Source organism: Dicentrarchus labrax, unplaced genomic scaffold (genome assembly GCF_905237075.1).
Source record: "Dicentrarchus labrax unplaced genomic scaffold, dlabrax2021, whole genome shotgun sequence".
NCBI classification, from domain to species: domain Eukaryota; kingdom Metazoa; phylum Chordata; class Actinopteri; family Moronidae; genus Dicentrarchus; species Dicentrarchus labrax.
In genome coordinates this window covers 7,417,663-7,439,540 of record NW_026136704.1, presented here as the reverse complement: position 1 = coordinate 7,439,540, position 21,878 = coordinate 7,417,663, and the positions used below count along the sequence as shown (strand labels likewise).

The 21,878-nt window shown below is 39.1% G+C and overlaps 1 protein-coding gene across 2 annotated transcripts in view; it reads right to left on the bottom strand.

Annotated features, from left to right (window-relative positions):
* The window catches only part of lrrc75a (leucine rich repeat containing 75A), a 62,868-nt gene that overhangs the window by 34,456 nt on the left and 6,534 nt on the right, over positions 1-21,878 (bottom strand). Inside the window, exons 1-2 of one of the 2 annotated variants that reach the window (XM_051397590.1) lie at positions 13,687-14,101; positions 13,005-13,133 (exon numbers count right to left, since the gene is read on the bottom strand). In XM_051397590.1, the coding sequence (XP_051253550.1) occupies positions 13,005-13,124 (120 nt within the window). In that variant the 5' untranslated portion in view covers positions 13,125-13,133; positions 13,687-14,101. Of the gene's footprint in view, positions 1-13,004; positions 13,134-13,686; positions 14,102-21,878 lie in introns of those variants that run through there. The other variant, XM_051397589.1, reaches the window with a different exon arrangement.

The following is a 21,878-nucleotide window of genomic DNA, read 5'->3' as shown; positions in this document are numbered from 1 at the left end:
TTCATACAGATTTGTTTACTTACTGGTCAAAATGTTAAAGCTGCAGTAGGTAACTTTTATAAAAAATAACTTTTTGTCATATTTGTTGAAACTTTCACTATATCCTGATAGTACTACATGAGACAGAAAATATCATTTAAAAATAATTTAATTCACAACCAAATGCTAAATTTAACACTGCTGTCAGCACTTAAAACTTCAGAATTTGATCGTAGTGTCTCGACAACACACAGCAACACTTATTTTTCGCCAACAGCAAGCAGAAGAGCAAGTACAATAAAAAAATGTCATAAGTGATATTTCTGTCCTGTCAAAAAGAATGGGAGCAGTAAAATGTGGGGAAACATTGAACTCTGTTAAATCTATGAAACGATTTGGACATGAAAATGGTCAAAGTCGTCTTCAAAACATAAATCTGTTGAATTCAAGTGTTAACCACAGAGACAGGACAGCCTCTGATAGTTGGATGTCAAAGATAAATGAGCTCCAGCAGAGACACACTGATGGACACACTGAAACACTGTGTGTGTGTGTGTGTGTGTGTGTGTGTGTGTGTGTGTGTGTGTAATGAGGAATACTGGTAAGTTGTTTACTCATAAATCATCAGGGCTTTGGTGCCAAACTACACAGGGGCCCCCCCCACACACACACACAGTGCTAAGTCTTCTTTTTATTCAGTGTTTATTCAGCCTGTGGTTCTCTTTAAATCACATTTTGTCATCTATTCATCCAAAGCCTGTAAATCTCCTCCAGTAAATTACATCTTTCACTGGGTCCATCTCAAGAATCGAACTGGAAGGTCAATATGAGTTTTGAGAAGACACAGAGATTGAGAAAAATATGAAATATATTACAGATTTACAAATTTGAGACGAAATGTGCTGGGACGTTCATAACTTTAATGCCACATTTAAACTATTAGATTTGAAAGTGTAAAATAATATATAGGACATTACAGAGTGTCCATCCACGTACCAATGGTCATTATATATCTAATTCATAAAAACACATCCAATAATTGTCTTAGAGGAATAGTAATTTCTTCATGAACTATAACTGACTAGTGACAATAACCTGACAATACTGATTATTACATTATGAGTCATTCTTTGTTCAGCAGACAGCACAACCTACGTACAACCCGACTTCACCCTCAGAAAGATGAATAATAATAATAACAATAGTTATAATTCCAAATCCATTACTCATAATCTCTCTTTTTTCTGTTTCCTCACTGTTCCAGAGGGAGCTTTATCCAATGATAATCTATATGGGCATATCTCTCCGTTTCACTTCTAATGTACCTCATAAATAAAAGGAAAGTAAATATAGATATTGTTATGAGAACAGCTTGGGAATCATTGTATGTTGTAGAAGACATATGGACGAGTGGGCAGATATTTGTTAGTGGCAATTGTTGCTTCACAGTGTTACGTAGGAAATATTGTTGAACTTGATCTGAGAGAATTCCATTGTTGTCTAGAAATCATTACAAATGGCCAGTGTGCTGCCTATATAGAAAAACTCTGGAAACAAACTCTTTTTTGTTTAACACCTGTCAGCTGTGTCTCATGTGCGTAACCTGAAGCATTTATTTACCCTTCCAGCCTATTTTTTTGACAACACACACATAAATGCACGGTTGATGCCAGTATAAAGGCACTGAATAAGTATATTTATCTACATTTTGGCAAATTAAACTATGTATTTAACAGCAGACTACTGCAAAAAGCAAGGATATGGTAACATAATTTCATAGCCATGACAGACAAATTGCTTTTGTAAACAGTAGCCTATGGCTGTGTAATGTAGGTTAAAATATGAAAATAGTCTACTTTGGCACCATGTACTCTCTGCACTGTTCCTTTGCTGCTTGAGGCTTTGAAATCATGCATGTATTATAATACACCCATGTTTGAAATAGATTTCAGAGTCGCATGAACGAGCGAGACGCTCATGTTAGACTTGTGTGTAGACACAGGATTACAGACTGTACCCATCCGTCATTTCTAGAGATACTGGGCTGAACTGCTAATGGTGCGTTCGTTTTGTCCACCCGACTCGATCTCCGAGTCGGTTTCCTGAGTTAAGAACCGGAAGTTGCAAATAGAAAGCTCCTGAGGACGTATAAAACGACTCGTTAAGTCATCTGAACTCAGAGGACCCCGAGTTCAGTTACCAAGATGGCTACTCCGAGCATCACACATAGTAAACATTGTGGTTTTCTACTATTTTAAGCACTTTTGTCTTTGTTGTAACCAAATGAAGAAGTCGTACACACAGCACTGTACACTGTTACCTATAGGCATGTCGCTACAGTCTTATTATGTGTTAAATACCGCCTAATTAGTTATTTTGTAGCTTGTGCAGCTGAAATTGGCTAGAGACACTCCATGTTGCCATGACAACAGTGCCGAGTCTTGAGCAGAAAGCAGAGTTAATCAAATTTCAGATATCAAACTGTGAAATATGATTGTGTAATATGTAATGAATATGTGAAATCCGCGGTGGGTGCACCGTAAACCAGATAATCACTATAAACGTTAGGAAACGTCCAAACTGCCTATTGCAACCAAGCTCGTCGTGTTGTGTGCCAAACAGAACGCAAAAACCCGTGGTTACTCGTTTTCCAACACGGATGTGACGTCACTCTTGAGCTGCAAGTTGCGATTACAAGACAAAACGAACGCACCATTAGTTAACCCCTGTGACCAATGTCTTTCAGCCACATGACCTTCACAGTGATGAAGGCTCTCCTGATGAAGGCATTGGGTTAACTTACATTTATGGCCAAGTAAATGAATCACTTTATAAATGATCTGCTGTACTTTGAATCTTTACAAGTGAAAAAAAACTGTTGTCTACTTTATACCCGTAAAAATACCATGTTTGACTTAAAGAAACTATATGTAAGAATTTTAGTTCAAAACATTCAAAAATGTAAAAACGATTATCAACAGAATGTGAAGAAATAACAGTTGTGCGGTTATGTTAAGAAATCTATGTATTGTGTTTCAGAGATCTCTGATAGACTGTGCATTTCCTTAGTTCCTTAATGGGGGGGGACCCCAACTTTCTGATGATAAGCTGGCCTCAATTTGTTTAGTATGAAGTGTATTGAATTCAACAGGTGACCAATTCTTACAAATAGCTCCTGCGACGGACATTTTGTGCCTGACGAAAACACGAAATAGATAAAATAGATACTAAAATAAATTCTGGTTATCATTCGAATCAGTCAGCATATTTCAGGAGTTGGACACAAGCGACATGTAACAAACGGTCGGACACACAGCGAAGTAAAGCTGAGCAGTGAGCTGCTGGATTCACACGGACGGATGGAACGACACAGAAGATAAATGAGAAACAGAGATGACTTGAAAGCTGCAGAGAGGAGACAGAAGAGGTGTGAAATGGGAAGAACAAATAGGTAAAAGAAAGAGAGCAGGAGAGAGAATCACAGCAGCTGCAGTGACAAAGCAGCGACGCTTTCAGCTGCTGTAAGTATAGATTCACAAACCACCCTGCTTAGCTGAAGTCACAGTGCAATGAATAGACCTTTCACACTCCCTGAGGAGGCTGCTGTGTGTCTGTGTGAGGCAGAGGGGAAACGTGTGAGTATGGGAGAGAAACTGTGTTATGAGCATGTCTCTCTATGTGTGTGTGCATGTGTGTTTTTATGTATGTGTGTGTTTGTTTGTAAAAGGAGTACGTGCCTTATCAGCAGTGTGTGTGTGTGTGTGTGTGTGTGTGTGTGTGTGTGTGTGTGTGTGTCTGCCAGGAGGGATATTCCTCAAAGGAGGAATAGTGAAATTAACTGAAATTCAGAGAATGTCTTTTCTGAACTCCAACCATGTTAGCTCTGAGTTGCCTTAAGCCCTTTCCTATGGGGCGTGATGCAGTGTCGTTGGATTAAACTGTATCAACATGTGTGGTCAACGCAAGACAGTCAGTGAAGAGCTTTTATTGCTTTATGGCGGTGTTTCAGTGGTTTAAGTTTCCATCTAACAGATAGCAGCCTCAGAGTTTACTGGTTGCTCTCCTGCAGCTTTATTGGAGCTGTCTTTGCTGTATAACCAAACTGCTAATGCAAATGTCTCTCTCCTTCCTCTTCACATTACTTTTAAACCACAGGGAGGCTTTTATTGTGAAGAAGCTACAGAAAATGAACAATTATCTAGGCTGTGTGTGAAATCACTCCCTATTGAATAATATAATGCACTATAATGAGAACGTAGAATTGTTGCAGTATATGTAGTGCACAATGGACTGAAAAGAAAATTAGCAATCCCATGATGCAATGCGTTGCATTTTATAGATGTGAAAATTGCTGTTGCGTGACACTGCAGTTGTCAGGGGTCGCAGTAACCGAATATCCTCCATCATTGACAGTAGTCTTGTGTTTGATCTCATATGCAGGACCTCATTGTCTAGCTAGCTTTAGCCATCGCATTGGTTAGCTGTATTTTTACATAACCTACATAATAATCACAATGAGTGTCCGAAATTTCTTTAGAAATACCAATAATTGTGATGTGGTTGATAAATACATTTTTACTCAATTAATACTAATAAAGTCTCCATCCATCAATCATCCAGCATTGTGATTGAGTTGTTTTTGAACGATGAATTAAATAGACTATGTCTCGATATTGTTAAGAATTAAAATGATGGGTAATAACAGACTATGACGGGTGTGAGAGTTTCTGTCAGTGATGACACAAAATGATTCATATTAATCTGAGTTGTAACACTCACTCTAGAGTCCAGCACTGTGTCCGTTATATAGGGAGTAGTGCTGTCACACGATTAAAATATACAATCGCGATTAATCGCATTGATGTCATAGTTAACCCGCAATTAATCGCATTTTTATCTATCCTAAATGTCCCTTGATTTCTTTTTGTCCCATTATTTTTTCTCATTTTAATGCTCTTATTAACATGGAAAAGTGGATCGGCTTGCTTTGTGCAAATGTTATTTTTATTGAAAACAACATTGGCATATACTGTAGTGTTCAATTTCACACTAACATTCTCACTTGGAGCAAATAATCTCTCACACAATGTAACACTGTCCATCAATAAAAGGGTGAAAAAAGTACTTTGTCACACAAACTGCCCCTTCAACAGCCCTTTCTAAGGGATCAAAACAGGGCGATACAAAATAAAATTACAAAGTGCACATGTAAGGTAAACTAGGACTCTATAGTGCAGTTAAACCATGGCTTAATACTTTTCTCAAGTTTGCTTTGAACGAAGCAGTCAGGCTACTGCTCTTTATTCACCAGAGGCTCAACCCAGCCTCTTATTTCAGAAAGAATGAACAGTAACGGTTACCAATAAAAGGTAAGCCTTCTACTTCTTTGCTTTGAGCCAGTTACTCAAACAGACAAGCCTGTTGACATTTTCAGACAACAAGGAATCCATCCATTTCGACGTCTCGCGCTCGCCATCCACTCAAAACGTAACGTCTACTACTCTTAAACAAGTGTGTGCAGCGTGCCTGTTGTTTTGTTCCGGTCTAGCTAGATCCGCTGTGGTGTTGTAGTTTTTCTAACCTTACTAGTTGTTGCAACAGCATGTGAAAAAACTACAAAGTGTGCTAGGCGTTAATCTCGCGCTAAAAAAATTGAAGCCGTTAAAATGGGTTTGCGTTAACGCCGTTAATAACGCGTTAAACTGACAGCACTAATAGGGAGTGAATGAGTGAATGAGTGAGTGATTTCAGACACAGCACAGGATCAGCTGCTACTGTATGAAATCCAGTTTGGATGATCAAAGCACTGTTTGAGGTATACGGTGGCCAGCAGGTTCAGATGCATACCAAATAACTCAAGCGTCCCCTGTTCGATTCTGGCCAAGGATCTTTGTTGTTTGTCACGCCACTTGTCTCTCTACTGTCACTTTCAAAATAAAAGAAGATTGCTCCATTAAAAACTGAAATACAACAACAACCCACACTGACTGTTATGACTTTTTGCCTCTAATGATTCTCCAATTATTATTAACAATTTGTTATCCTTGTTTGGTTTTTTTCCTGTCAGAAATGTAATTTTATAGCTATTGACTACTATTGTTCATCATCCTACCAAAGAGTTATACTTTCTGTCATATCTCACGTGTTTTATTCATTATCATTACAGCTTTTCACGCCTTTATTCAATCAGTGTGTCCCTAAAGACTTCATATCATTGTTTCTGTTTGTATTGTGCTTTAAAAATAGCAATGTATTTGGGGACCCCAGTCAAAAGCATCCAATTCCACCTTTATGGTTTTAATAGATGGAACAATTTACTCTACACACTATCAGGGGGGTACGGGCACTCAATTTAACTTACGATGCAGCAGACACAGATTTTCTCATGTGCTCGCTCTGTCTATTTTAATCAATCTGCAAATTAACTGTTAACATTAATTAAATTAACATTTTGCTGTGATGGTTGTTTCCTACAGTAGTTTATTCTTGGGTTCCCCAGTCGGTAGTCCTTGTATATTAAATATGTTGGCAGAGCGACAGTTAAAAATCCATCGACTCAACAAGACGTTTGGTCCTATTTTCTGTTTTCTCAGTGGATCTCAGTCTGAAATATTGCAGGGTGGAACGGTAAAAGAAGCAGCAGCAACAGTGAGCTGGTTTAGAAAAACCCCTGCAGGCGACAGACGCTTTCTACACTTCATACAAATCAACAAACCTACAGCACATCATCAAGGTAAACAACACCTTTTACACCACTGTCCTGTTGTATAGAAAAGCACCGGTACCACGCCTGCATCAGGACCTCTGATCCCAGTCGCTCACAGCACGGCTCGCTGAATCAAATCAACTGTTTGTAACTGAAGTCAGACTTTCCTCATAGGGCCGGCTTCTCTTAGTTCTCTTTCTACTCGGTGCACATCATCCTCTATTCTACAATATATAATTATATTATATAATAACTTGTCCAATAACTCAACACATTAAGACCATCTTATTGGCTTTCTAACGTTGACCTTTAATTAGAAGACAGTTTAGTCTGTATTTGATTGGATAATGGATAGGATGCAGTTTGATTGATTTCATATTTACTATTTAATCGATCAATACCACCCCAGCTGTCTATGGAAAGGACTTGTACTGGATTGACTGTAATCTAATAACACACAAGTGTGCATTAGTGAGTTTTATTATTGATAGTTGCACGGTATCAGGGGCTTCACTGGAGTGTGTGTAATACTGTAAATTAAAGGTTTCACTTGAGGCCTCTGTATGACCAACATAAACAGACAAGACCATCAGTATTGGCTGTTTCTATATAGTTATTCTTTATGCCAGCCAGTGGTCAGACTGTCGGATTCCATATGAAATGAATGAAATAAGTCAGTAGAAACACTACCGCTTTTGTCCACAGGGGCCGCCATAAACACAAATTGATAGTTCCTTATAGGGGCTTTAAATAAAAATCATTGTATGCTATGGATCAAACAACTTCAACCCAAAGATATGTGTTCCAATACAGAAATCTAGAATATTTTGCTGCCATTTGTGGCAGTTGATGATGTTTTTCTTTTTTTTGCCACTTGTTTCAGCTCTTTCTCCTTTTATCTCCCCGAGTGATCCATAAATGTAGGATTAAGAGAGGATTAACACGTATTTAATGAAAGATTGTTCCTTTTTATGCACGACCACAACCACCTAAATCTATTAATCCTGTCTCTTAACTAAACAGGTTTTCAGTCCCTTTGTTTATTTGTGGAAAGGTGTTATTAATCCCCCAGCAGTTTTACTGTGTTTATTATGATCAGATAGATTAATCAGGCTGTGAGGTGGCTAAAGTTCATTCAATCAATTCTCTGTTCTCTGGAGTATTGACTGAAACATGAGGGATTGAAAGAGGACTTCTACATAAAGTCAGCAGTATGCATTCTGTAACAGTGTGTTTTCCGTGCTCATGTATACATGTTTCACATTAACAACAAGAACACTACAGACTGTAACAGCATGACTGACTACTTAAAAAACAACAATAACCACAAACCCAGCTGTATAAAATAACACAGTGGCAGATGGAAGTGAAGCCAACAGTGCAGAAAATGGGCAGCAAACAACATCCTTAAAACATGTCCCCTCTGCCCAGATGCGGTGTTATCAGAAGCCTGAAGGCAGAGCAGGTTATGTGTGTCGGGTGTGAGGGGTCTCTGAGAGCACTCTTGTGCTTTTATGGTGCTGCTTGAAGGAAATGTCCTCTGTGGAGGGAAGTTGTGAGGAGGCAATGTGTCTGCATGGCTTTGTGACTTCAATCCACCTTCTCGAGTCAGTGATTTGTACAATCTAGTGCTGGGTGGCATGATAAGAAGTTTGCAACATGTTATAATGACAATCGATACAATTCCCTGGGTTCACAATATGAGTTTCTCAATTGTTTTAACAAAATGAAATTGAAGACAAATTGAAACAGATTAATTTATTTCTCAGACATAAATCTAGAAAACATATGTCTTCATCAAATTACTGAATCCTTTTTTATGTTTGAGGCAGTGTATAAACTGTGCAAAACAATGCAGATTTCCTTTTCTTTGTGAAAGAAAAGTCTTTGCACCTTGATATCACGATTCATTTACTATCTTTTTGACATTTATTGCTTTTAATTGATACTGACAGCTGAAGAGTGACAGGAAATGTGGTAGAGAGAGAGAGAGAGAGAGAGAGAGAGAGAGAGAGAGAGGGGATGACACACAGCAGAGGGCTCAGATTTGAACCCATGACCGCTGCAGCAGCCTTGGTCTATAGGGCACCAGCTCTACCAGGTCAGCTCTCAGGACACCCATCTATATTGCAATTTAACAGTCTTGTGATATACCTTTTTTTGCATGACTGAGCCTTTATATAGGTTTATAGTGCCTTATTCTACTGTTAGGTGTACGTAGAATATAAAATATTTGAATGCATTCATGCTGCTGTTATGACCTCCCCATTACTGCCCAGTCTTTGCAGATTGATCTGCTTCCTCGACCATCAGCCTCAGCAGAGTCATCAACCACCACCCCCAGTGTCTGGAATCCATGTGGGGATTTATCTAGCTGCGGTTCAGGGTAGATGCTCCTCAATTGCAAACGTAGAGCCTAAGCGCAAAAGACTTTCTGTCAAGCTTTATTTGTATCTGTTAAAATAAATAATACCTTTACCTCATTTACTTGTCTGTATGTCTATGTCTATCTGTATGTCCATGTGTGACATTGCCTGGAAGCACAAGGCAATGTCTAGTTCACCCTGCTCTGGGACCAGCAGACACACAACACATCCCAAGTAAATTGAGTATTTGAATCATAAGTTAAAGCTGCTCTAATTCATATTTTTTTATATTACCAGTAGATCAGTTTACTGTGTTTAATGTGAAAGGTGTCGTTCTGAGAGACAAAGCCACAGATCACCTGATCCCAAAATTCCACCGGGCACGGCTTTATAACATTGTTGTGTGAGACGCCTTCTTCAAATCCCACCGAGAGCGTTTCAGAAGTGGAGCTGCAGCGCTTTGCGGACGTGTCCGGTGGAATTGGGGGGTAACTCAGAAAAAGACCTCGGGTAAACACTACCTGCCCAGCAACACAGAGCAGAAACACAAAGTTAAAGACTAGCTGGTGGAGCTTAGTGGAGCATTCAGCAGTGAAGAGCCAGATATTTCCCTCAGGAGTTGCTGAAGTCAAAGCTAACAGAGAGCCAATACTGGACTCAAATTCTTAGGGTGGCCACAAACACAACCAAATTAAAGCACAAAATGAATGCTTGTGTTGCTCTGGGTCTGCTGGATGTGTAAACTTTTTGCTAACGAGTTGGCCATATCAGCTTTATGATAATACAATAATTAGGGTTGATGAGTGCTGGCTAAGAGTATCGTCAGAGTATAATGTGTTATGCTCTGAAGTTTAATTCTGTTTTCTAATAAATGTAGCAACCCGTATCAATTTCAGGCTTTTATTAACAAATTCCGGTTAGCCCCGACCATTTCCGGTTTAAGCATGACCCATTCCGAGTACGAATATAAATTAAGATAATTTGGTTGGTTGAACAGATACAGTAAATGATGTACTCGCTCATCCCTAGTAATAATATCTTGTGTTTGTGTGGGTTAAGAAACTTTGAGTAAATTTATCAATAGTTTATGATTAGTATGATTGTTCAAAATTGCTGCTGCCACTGCTGTAAAATAATTAGGCACACATTCTATAAAACAAAGTCTGACCAGTTCTCATGAAAAAGGAAAGAAAAATTGAACCGACTGAAGTCTGGTTTATAATTTGAACATAAGAGACTTGAATTTAATTTCTCTGCAGTGAGGTAAGAAATTATTATTCATAGTAGACTGTAATACTGTTATTTAAATGGGAATAATGAGTTGTCACACTTGTTACGGGGAATTGATTTTGCTAAGTTACCATATAAGCTCACCAGTGACAGCACTGCAAATATTCAGTGATTATATATGCGTCCAAATTATGGAAAACAAAATGTGCAGCAGAAATTGTTCTTATATAAAGTTGCTTTTATGTGAAACTCAGATTCTGCATTAATATTTTATGAAATCCCATCAAAGGGCAAGCAGCGAACCCTCAAATATCTTTGATGTTGAGTTCAGGGAAGTAAAACAGAACTGGGATCGAACGTATCAGTCTGGACGGACGGAGCAGAACGAGGGAAATAACACCTCTCTCTCTCTCTCTGTCTCCTTCTGTGCTTCCTTTCTCTTGTTGCTTTTCTCTCCGCACATAACAACAGCCCCTCTGCTGTTTCTTTCATTCTTACTCTGCTCTTGTCAGCCTCTCACTGTTCACCTATCATGAACTGTACACAAAACCCTTATCTTCCATTTCCTCTGCAGCTTCGGCCTATGTGAAGAGTCTCACTGAATTTTTGTCTTGCACATCGATAACAAGCGATTACCAGCTCCCACAATGCATTTTAGGACTCACACAAATCTGGTACATTCAGCTAATACAACATTTTACAACATTTAAGTAATGGAGTAATGTAACAAACCCATTTGGTCGAGTTTTTGTTTAAATTTGACTCTTATTTGATCATTCAGAAGCTGTATTCACTCACCTGTTCACTAATATACTGATCCCACTACTAAATTATGTCTGATTGGGTTTTAACGGGCTACGCCAAGTTGTTCAAGATTTTGATTTTAGCAACGGCTGCGCATTTAGATGCTGCAACTGGAAGGCTAGCTGTTTTCAGCTTTATTGCTGAACATCTATTACCTATGTAAGACAGCGATAGTCTACAGCTCACCAGGGGGCGGGTGTTGTGGTCGCCCCAAGAGGAGAGGAAGAGAGCTGGATAGGAGCCATGCTGGACCAGGTTGGACTTACAGCTGGTCCTTGATAATGACCGGTTTAGACTAAATGGAACTCAGGGCGGCCAAACAACGGAAAATCAGACACTTCTTTAGTGAGACCTGCTCCATCAACATCCCAGATCAAGCATTCGATGGACGGGCCATGTTAAGGACAACAGGAGGCGGACTCTGTGTTTACATCGATGATGTTTGGTGCTCAAACGCAGTCAAAGTGGAAGCACACTGTTTCTTTTTATCTGAAGATGAAACCATATTATCATCACTATCTTGTTGCTGCAATTTACATTCAACCAGACCCAAATTAAAAAGATGCCCTGTAAAATTATTTCCTGGGTGTATATAGTGAAATAACTGTATATATCTCTTACACATAGAAAACTATGTCTGTAGCCTGAAGGGACTACGACGACCATGTGAGGTATAGCAAATACACTTCCTTGATACTTTTTTTGTTGTTGCTTTTTGGCAAATTTTGTGTTTTTTGCTTTCAAGAACCAGTTACGTTAGCAAACATCACTGGCAGCGACAACGTTACGAAATGCAAAATGGTGTTTATTAGTGCAACAGGTCAAGCAGCTAAATCTAATATTTTTTGGCGGGGCAGGATACTGCTTGACTTTACACGTATGCAGGTTGCATAAAAAGACAAATTGGTTTATTTGTGCATTTGTTGTGTTTCACATTATGGATTAGTTTTTATTCACTGACGAATAGAACATACATCTTGTTATAGTTCTTGTTTTTGAAAGCTACTCTTTATTTAGTTTTAGCCTAATTCTTGTCATGAACAAAAGGTAAGAATATTAAAAGGCAAAGAACATTTTTTGTCAGATTTTTCATCGACGAAATTAACACCTAAGTATTTTTTCATTTTTCATTTTTGATAGTTGGTTTTGTGCAGATATGCAAAATGACTTTAAATCACACTAATGAACCGTCTATCTCCAGCATCCTGTTTTCACAGGAAATAGATGAAATTAAAGAGGCAAGATGGTGTTTCATGAGGTCTTGGCGAGGTCAAGGGAAAAATGTAACACGTGACACACACCACTCACACATAGATTAGAAGAATTAACTTATCTTCTCAGAAACACATTTGCATCACTTAAGCCAGGAGGAAAGATTTCAGCCAGAGGTCTACAAATAATATGATAGCTGTTTATTAGATGTTGATCTCTTCCTACAGTAAATGGGCCCAGCACTAGTTTAAAATAAGCCTTTTAACAGAGCCAGCAGTCGGGCGTGTTTCAGCACCATGCACCATGCTGCAATTACACATCAGGCCTTTTAATTCCTATCCTCTTCTCCATCACTCCTCCTTCCTCCCTCCATTATTTATCCAGTATGGCTTCTGTCACGCTCTCTCTCCCTCAATGACATACTGGACTACATGAATGAACAAACACAAGGAGCTGTACTTCCCTCAAGGACACACACACACGTACACACAACCACTTTGAGCACTTCCGTAACCTAATAGTGTCAGACAAAATGAGTCAGGAGATCATCTGATAGCAGCAAAGAAATGAATCACGTCGGTCTGTGTGAGTGTGTGTGTGCGTGTGAGTGTGAACATGCACAACCGTGTTTACTTTAATCTGCAATATTTACAATGTATTCTTCACACAAGATGATTTTTGTGTGTGTGTGTGTGTGTGTGTCCTACCGTCTTGGGGCAGTGGACATATCGTGCCAGGCTGATAATCAGGTCATGCGTGATGGGGTCAACCAGGTTTCTGAAGCTGGCGTAGCGGTACAACACGTCATCCAGAGATGTTGACTCCATGCCCAGATCCTACACACACAAACATATACACATTAAATTAGACCATTATATCTTCACTTACACAACTGTATATACAGCACTTATATAGGCAACATTCATATAAGCAGTGACAGCTGGTGATGATTTTGGGTGGGTGGGCTAACAAATGCATTACACTCATCAATACGTCACACAGCAGCAACAGTAGCATCACATCAAGTTACAGTAACAACATTGTATACTTTGTTATACCAAGTGCTCAACAGCAACACTGGGGAGACAAACCCAAAAGAATGGCCTGATGACGAAAAATAATCTCTCTCTCTCTCTCTCTCCTCTGTACACATCAGCACATGCCAATTGCGCTACAACAACATTATAGAAAAGTACCAGCAACAATTTGCAACACCATGTACCAAAAATAAAACTATAAAAAAATAACAGTATTTGTAGAAGAGAGAGTTGTTTCAGAGCTTGGGCATACCTTTTTTAAAAAGCAGCTCACATCGACGGCCTTTCTGTGACGCAAACAGGTTAATCACCATGTCAAACTCCACCCTGCTGTACCTCACCATCAGCTCACCTTTCTGTGTCTCCCTGCAGATCATTGGGTAATGTGCACATGCAAAGACACCAAGTGCCTGGCTTTCTCAAAGCGCGCCTTTGACTGCTCAACCATTATGTCACAGCACTGTGCGGCTACTGACACATTATCAGAGCGCCGTATCCTTCGTATTCAAGTTGGGTCCAAGCCGTTTCTCCTCCAAAAAGCAAACATGGGAAACAGAAAAGTGAATTCCTAGCTACAATTGCCGTTAGCAAGTCCTTTTGCTGAAACCACGTAACACAAAAGTTACGATTTTGTCGTTTGTCCTTTTGTGTTATTTGTACATCATTTGGATGATGTGTTCCTGATCTCTGTACTTCCAATTTTTCCTCCAAAGACAAGAAAATTGATTAGAAAGTAAATAATCCACCTTGTTCATGTTCCTGCTAACGCCCGCCATTACTACGAACTAGCCTCACTGTACTATAGTTACCGCACTGTGATTGGTTGAAGGTCACTGTACTGTAGCTACTGCACTGTGATTGGTCGAAGGTCACTGTACTGTGGCTACTGCACTGTGATTGGTCGAAGGTCACTGTACTGTGGCTACTGCACTGTGATTGGTCGAAGGTCACTGGGCTTTGGGCTGAATGAATTTAGCCCAAATGGGCAGCATCTGAAGGGGGCGTATCACGACACCTGTCAATCAAAAGTGAATGGAAGCTTACGCTACTGTGCTTGGGCTGAATAAATGTAGCCCATTCAAAGAAAAAACCCAAGATAAATCATATATCCTGGGTTATTTCTGTCATTTTTTGCTGCTGTTGCTGCTCTAGGTTCCACCAAAATTCAAAACAATATGTTCTAAGGTTTTTAATAATAGTTTTTCATCTTTACTGTAAAAGATAGGGGGGCTTAGCCCTGTTAGCCGATATATACCAGCCGTCCCTGGTTATAAGCAAGGCAAGGCAGTCTATTTATATACCATATTTCATACACATGGAAAAGCTCAACATTATAACCAACAGAGAACAGAAAGGGAAAAAAATACCAATCCAAACACAAGAAAGCACATAAACTACTCACTGGATAAGATGCAATACTGATTATTGATCACACATACACTACATATGTTTTCCATTATAAGCAAACATAAAAAGCCAGAAATTCATTCATGCACACATAATTCACACATACACCTGTGACATTTTCCATTTTCCATGCTTCTTTGTAAACTCGTTGCCCTCCTAAAGCATTAAATTGAAGCTTGTTGCATCGCTTCCCGCTGTCTGACTGTCTGCTTGCTGGTGAGGGAAAATCTAAATTTGTCACATCTCAAGCTCCATCAAAGCTGACGACGCGTAAACCTGTTGGCAGAGCTTCACGCATGAACAGCAGTCTTGTTAAACCTTAAAAAGTCAACATGAATGACAACTCCATTTAAATAAAATACACAGACACAGGAGAGGATTAGACTGGAGCAGTTAAAGGTATTTTGAGGAATGTAACACAGCTGCTCTCTCTGCCTCCTCTGCAATAAGGCACAGTGCTGTACGTATTCTAGGGTCAGACCATTTGTTTGAGATTAATAATTTAGATCATCCATCATGCTCCATTATAGACATCCAAAAACTTCTTTTGTTTGGGAACAAGATTAAAAGTCTAAAGCACCATTAGTGCCCCCTAAAAGCAGCAATGTTCCTTCCCATCACAATATAAAAGTGCTATACACACTTAAAGCTTCACTCATAGAGGAACAAAAACTGTAAAGTTTGTCTTGAGTGTAGGAGTGAAGGAAAGGTCATGGGCTCCCTTGGTAGCGTGAATGTGCTCATTTCATTAGATTATGACAAATCCTGACATCCATACCTAGCTCACGCAGCTTGCAAAATGGAAAGGTTTCATCCTCTGGGGGGCCTGAATGTGGTCAGTAAAGGTCTGGGCAATCTGCCCCTTAGATATTGACATTTCCAAAATACAAGTGGAACTTTTAGATTGATGGTGACACTACAGGAAAAACTGGGCTCACCACAGTAATTGGCATTCATCCTCTGGGGACCATGTGCAAGCTCTAGGCTGTGATGTTGATGATGTTTAGTGTCAGCCATGCTCACTGCGGGGCTCTATGGATGACAGTGTCTGTCTGTAACCACTGTGGTCCAGATTTGTACAGATATTCGTGGTTTTAATATCTTCCATGATCCCCTGACTGTTTCATCTAGCGCCATCATCAGGTCATACATTTGTCCAATGCTTTGGTTTATGCCAAATCCGTGCAAAAGTAGTGCTAATTAGCAAATGTTCGCATGCTAACATGCTAAACTAAGACGGTGAACATGGTAAACATCACACCTGTTAAATATCAGCATATTAACATTGTTATTGTGAGCATGTTGACGCTAGTATTTAGCTCACAGAGCATCTAGCATGGTTTTAGACTCTTCATCTTGTTAGTTCAATAAAACTGAATTTATAATTATTGTACATTTTATACATTTTCAAATGCTACAGGTCGGACAGGGGCTGCCTGCTACAGCAAGGACCCAGCCCCTGTGGGTGAGCCACCTGCCATGTATTTTTTTCGAGTACCTGTCCCTTTTCCAAACAGTTACCAACAACAACTTTCTAGATGGTCCTGTGTAACAAACCATCTAGCACAGTCAGGTTGAGGTTAGTGTGACCATAGTAGAATCATTTGTAAACACTTCCAAAGGGATACAACAGGAGGTTTTACTGTTCTTCCCGTTCTGCCAATAATGCGTGAACGCAGCATCAGTTGCCATGGAGATGGTTTAGTTGAGATATACCATCTGCTGCAGAAGGCCATGAGATGTGGTTGACAGCATACAACATAAACAATAAGTAAGTTTGGACTTTTTATCAGAAAGATTTATTTATTCTTTTAGTTGTTTTAGTTCTTTGGATTATTTGTTTCCAAGATCTAGAATGAACCTTAATTATAATATTTTAATAAGCCACAATCTTTTGAAAAAAACTGACGATCACTTTCCTTAGTTTTGTTAGTTGTATTATTTTATGCAGTGAACTCTAAGTAAAGGTTTGTAGTGGTGCTGTGTATATGGCTGTGAATTTGACTATACAAATTCCTCATATGCATCAAGATACAGGGTTACGATTCAATATACTGCGATATATTACAATCCTGTAAGCAAGATAGATAGATAGATAGATAGATAGATAGATAGATAGATAGATAGATACTTTATTTATCCCGAGGGAAATTCAAGAATTAGGTGATATATTACAATACTGTAAACAAGGCAATATTTTACAATACTGTAAGCAAGGCGATATAATGTAATTTTAAAAATATCTAACCACCATATGCATAAAATCAGAGTAAAAAAGTACTATAGGGCGCTCCGGTAACTCACCTAGAGAGAGCTTGCACCCCATGTACTACAGCTGAAGTCCTAACCCCAGCACCAGCTGCCTTATATTGTGCAGCGTTTATGTTTTGTTTGTCCATACTCTTTATTTGTCTCATTAACCATCATGAGGACAACAGCCACTGAGTTTATGACCATCTCTTAGGTTAATGACACATATACAAACACAAACACATGTACCCGGGTGTGTACATCCTTTTATAACAGGATGTTGATTCAGACGATACATACTGTCTGCCACAACACTCTGTACACACAGTATGTAATGGGTCTGCTTTTCTACCTCCACCACTGCTGTTGCTGCTAATTCCAGTGGGCTTGAAACACTTTCCGGCAGAATGCATTTTAGTCTGTAGGTAAATGTAGACTCACCATCTGCAGGTATATTTCTGTGTGTTTGGTCTTGTTTTTGCAGACAGTTCATAGCCAGTTAAGGGGCCACAGGGCCGTCTATGTTTGGAGAGCGGTAGAGAGAGATAGACAGGGGGGGGGTAGAGATGCTTGGTCTCCTACAGAAAGGTATGACTCACTGAGGTTTCCATGCTGCCTATTGTTTTGCGTAGGAGGGGCAGTGAATAATGACGGCCGCTTTGACTGAATGACACACACATGTGAATCAGCTGCTGTATTTTCAGATTAGAGTGACATTAATAGCAACACGGCACATGAGAGAAACCTGTGATTAGTGCATCAACAGGTGTATGTTGTGAAATGTCCTGTTGCAGACCAGGATACACACACTCACACAGTTTCCAGTTGAGATCACAAATGATGCATTGTGGGTACATAGCGTGAAATTATTTATGCTTGTGTGTCTGAGTGTGTGTGTGTGTGTGTGTGTGTGTGTGTAGGGACGTGATGGCATTACACACCCCTTTCTGGCGGCCATTTGGCCAATCAGACATGCTGAATTGGCAGCAGAGACAGCAGCATGAAAATAATTGGCTACTTTGCTTGTTTAGTCTTTCCATGATGCTTGGATTGTGGATTATGAACACTGACTAGTTATTTCCATTTGCTGCAGTTTCTGCAGTGTGTTCAAGTGCAACTACTTGAGGTGACATTGTAGTGGATGATCGGTCAATCATAGTCACATGAATTCTTGCTGGTTATATCGGTGTGTGGTTGAACAGTTACATGGATTTAAGTTTTAGAAATCTGAACCCGACATTTGTCAATATTAAATTAAAATTAGGTTTATATTGACAAATCACGAGCAGGAAGGAGCCCTTATCTTATCCAGGGTGGTCAACACCTACTAACCCCATATCTCATCTCCAGTGTACCTTACATTTGTATAACCTAGCAGTGTCAAAAAATATCAACAAATATCATTTTATTGAAATTTATTGAAAAAATGTATTGTATCTATTCTCAAAAACACTGTATATAATCTGAGTGCTATGATGTTGTATGCTACAAGGATTGTGATAAATACAAATACAGCTCCTTGAATATTAAATTATATCATTTAAGCTTGAAAGATATTTGATTTGAGTATAAGTTAACTGAAGTTACTGTCATATGCAGCATTTCTCCAGACTTATTCAAAATGTGTGAACAGAATGTATCTGAAGAAAGTAACTTTAATGCATGTTCTTTATACAAATGTTACCACCAAGTTTGAATTTACTTACTTTACATGAAAGAAAACAAAACAATAATTTATAACTAGCTGATTTTCAAAACAGTAGCCAATTAATTTGCACTCCAAATTTTTTGGAAGATTAAGTGATATTAACTTCATTTATTAAGATGTGTTGTCAGGTTTTACAATATATCATACATTTCTTACAATACAATACAGAGGCCTAATATAACTTATCTAACTCATCTTTTTGACCTATTTCAATGTACGAAAACAGCTTGTTCTTTAATAACTTGGGCGAAGAGTCAAAGGAATAGTTTGATATGCTGGAAAATACCAAAAGTTAAATGAGAAGATTGATACACTTTCACGCGTAAGAGTGGTATCAATCTTCTCATCTAACTCCCGCTAACAAAGTAAATAAAATTTTTCCCAAAGTGTCAAACTATCTCCTTAAGTGACAAATTGCATTTGTAGTTTCTAGAAATGAACCCAATTCATAAAATGTCCTCAATGGCAATGTGTCCAATATAAACGGGAACAACTAGTTAAATAAAAATGCACATTTTGGTACATTTTCATGCCTTAAAAAAATACTGGTACCAAAACATCCGAAGCAATAGAGGTCATCTCTGAGTGTGAGGATGAGTCAGAGGAGTGCATAATGTGTCTTTCCTCATAATGTGATAAGGATTTGAAGTGCTATGCAAATATATCAACATGGAATGGAAATTAATCTTCCAGCTCGCTCTAATCTGAGCCTAAACATGACAAAGGTTTACGAACCAGCAATGGAAGTATTCACCACAGAGCGCTGTGTGTTTGGTGAGAATAAAACAGTAAAAAGTAAAAAATCGTTGAACACACTGAACCAATAGCAAACAAAAGACCCCTCCAGAAAAGCTGTACATTATCAACTGCGGCTCCCTCATGAAATATACATGACGAGGACAGAATAAAAATGCAAAGTCCACTTCCTTGAGCTCTAAGGGGCCCGTGTGTTGAGTGCATACACACACACACACAGACACACACACATACACCATTTATGCTATGAGCAAAGCAGTGTGGGCTTTTTTTTTTCATTAAGGAGTGCCACCCACACTAATTAGCGCTGGTCAACATCAAAGCGGAGGTCTGAACCCAGCTGAACATGAACAAAGAGCTGGAGACTGAAATGGCAAACAAATAATGGCAACCGGGGCAGGAGGGTCTATATATGAAGCTGATATTGACCTTTATCAAAGCTCAGATACTGACCAGTGTCATCCACCTCTGACGTGATGGAGGTTATTTCACTGTTGTTGTTGATGTTTTCATATAAAAAGTTCCCAATTGTAAATCTCAGGAAATCTTTGCTAACAATGACACCAGTGGCTGTTAAATGAACTGCAGTCAGCGTCCAGTCGCTGAAGCTTGCACTCCGTACACAGCCCCTTTGGCGTAAGCAAGCAATATCCTGGACATTGGCCAAAAGTGACACACACTAGACTGAACGCTGAAAAAATAAATGACAGTCACATTTAGAGTAGTATCTGCAATGTTTATCTATTATATTTGGAATATTGATTCCATGCTACTAACTAGCTTGCAGTTTACAAATCATCCCATCAGCCAACACCACAAAGCAACCAATGCCTGACCCACACCGCACAGCCGAGGCACGGCCGAGCCACAGCCAACCGGCCAACGCTACCTTAGCTTAGGCTACACTTGCATCATTTTTGGCTAGCAGAAAGCAATCGTTTGCTTTGTACTTTTACCTAATTTATTGCTGCTCGCTCACGCTAGCTGGTTAACGTTAGCCAACATATCCACCTAGCAGAATTTTGCTAGCAATAACGGTAGAAGAAGAAGTAACCTGCAAACGGCAAAACAGTTTGTTTACCAGCCTGATCGGCCCCGAGAGTCTGGATGTAGTTGGCTGACAGCATTTTACCTCAGTAGCTAGCTAGCAATTTGTCCGTGTTAATAAGCAAGCTAATCTTATCCAACTTAAACTACAATACCACAATATATTTCACAAGCTTTGCAGTAACATTAGCTCTGACTGTGTTGTGGTGTGTGTCTGTTCTTCGTAGACGTTAGCGGACTCCATTTCTAAGCTAGTGTTGCACACTGTTAACACTGTAGGGAAGCAGAGACATGTTACAAACCGTTCACTCATTGGCAATAAATAATGTTTAATGCATAAAAATAATACGTCGGAACCTTTCATACGGAACCTTTAAAGTTCTGAGCAGAGAAACTGCTCCAGGTTGTACAGCTTTAAAAGTAGATTTCATTTATCAAAGTGTTGTTTAATTCAAGAGCCACACAGCTGTTGTCAATTATTGTGGCTGATTGGACCTCTTCTCAGGCTGACATTTTGATATGTCGCAGGATGAAAAGCACAGGTGGAATTAATAACACAAATGATGGCTGCATTCCCTTTAGCTGTTGCAGGCCCGGGGTCCTGGTATTGTGCACGTTGGCTCGCTGACATGGCTTACTGGGTCAGTTTGATGGAGCTAGACTGTCATTAATGTTATTAGTTCCACCTGTTGCTTATGACAATGCAATAAAAAAAAAAGGTGTATAGCATCTCCTTCCCTGGCTGCCATGCAAACAGAGCTGACACAATGAGATGGCATCACAAGAAAAAAAAAGCTAGTCTCGTAGTCACACCAGATAAATAGCTGAATATATATATTTTTTTTATGTAATTACATATTTGGAATATCTGTCATTCCTCCTTAACAAGTGACCAGATATAAATGTATAATGTTGTGTACATGTATAGTTGAATAGAAACTTGTAAAACTCACTGATTAACACAATATTTCTCATTTGTATTCAGAGGAGACTGCAGGAAATGTGTAGGCGAAGAAATAGTTTCTGCACGTAACATCCTGTAAAATTTTAAACATTTTCATTTTTAGATTTTGTTTTTGTACAAATTAAATAATATATAATGTGGTAATGTGTGAGCTTTAAAGGTGCTGGGGGGAGTTTCAGTGTAACTCTGGACATAGTCAGATTAGCTGTGTCCCCTGGCTTCAGTCTTCATGTTAAACTAAGCTTACTGCCCCCGAACTCTAGCTTCATAGTTAGTGTACAGACATGCAGTATCGGTCTTCTCACCTAAAATAACGACCTAAAGATATCATGGCTGTGAGAAATTCCTAATATCTACAACTTGGAATTAGGACTAGGAAGCTAACACAAATGTTTTTCTGACTCAGCTCCTC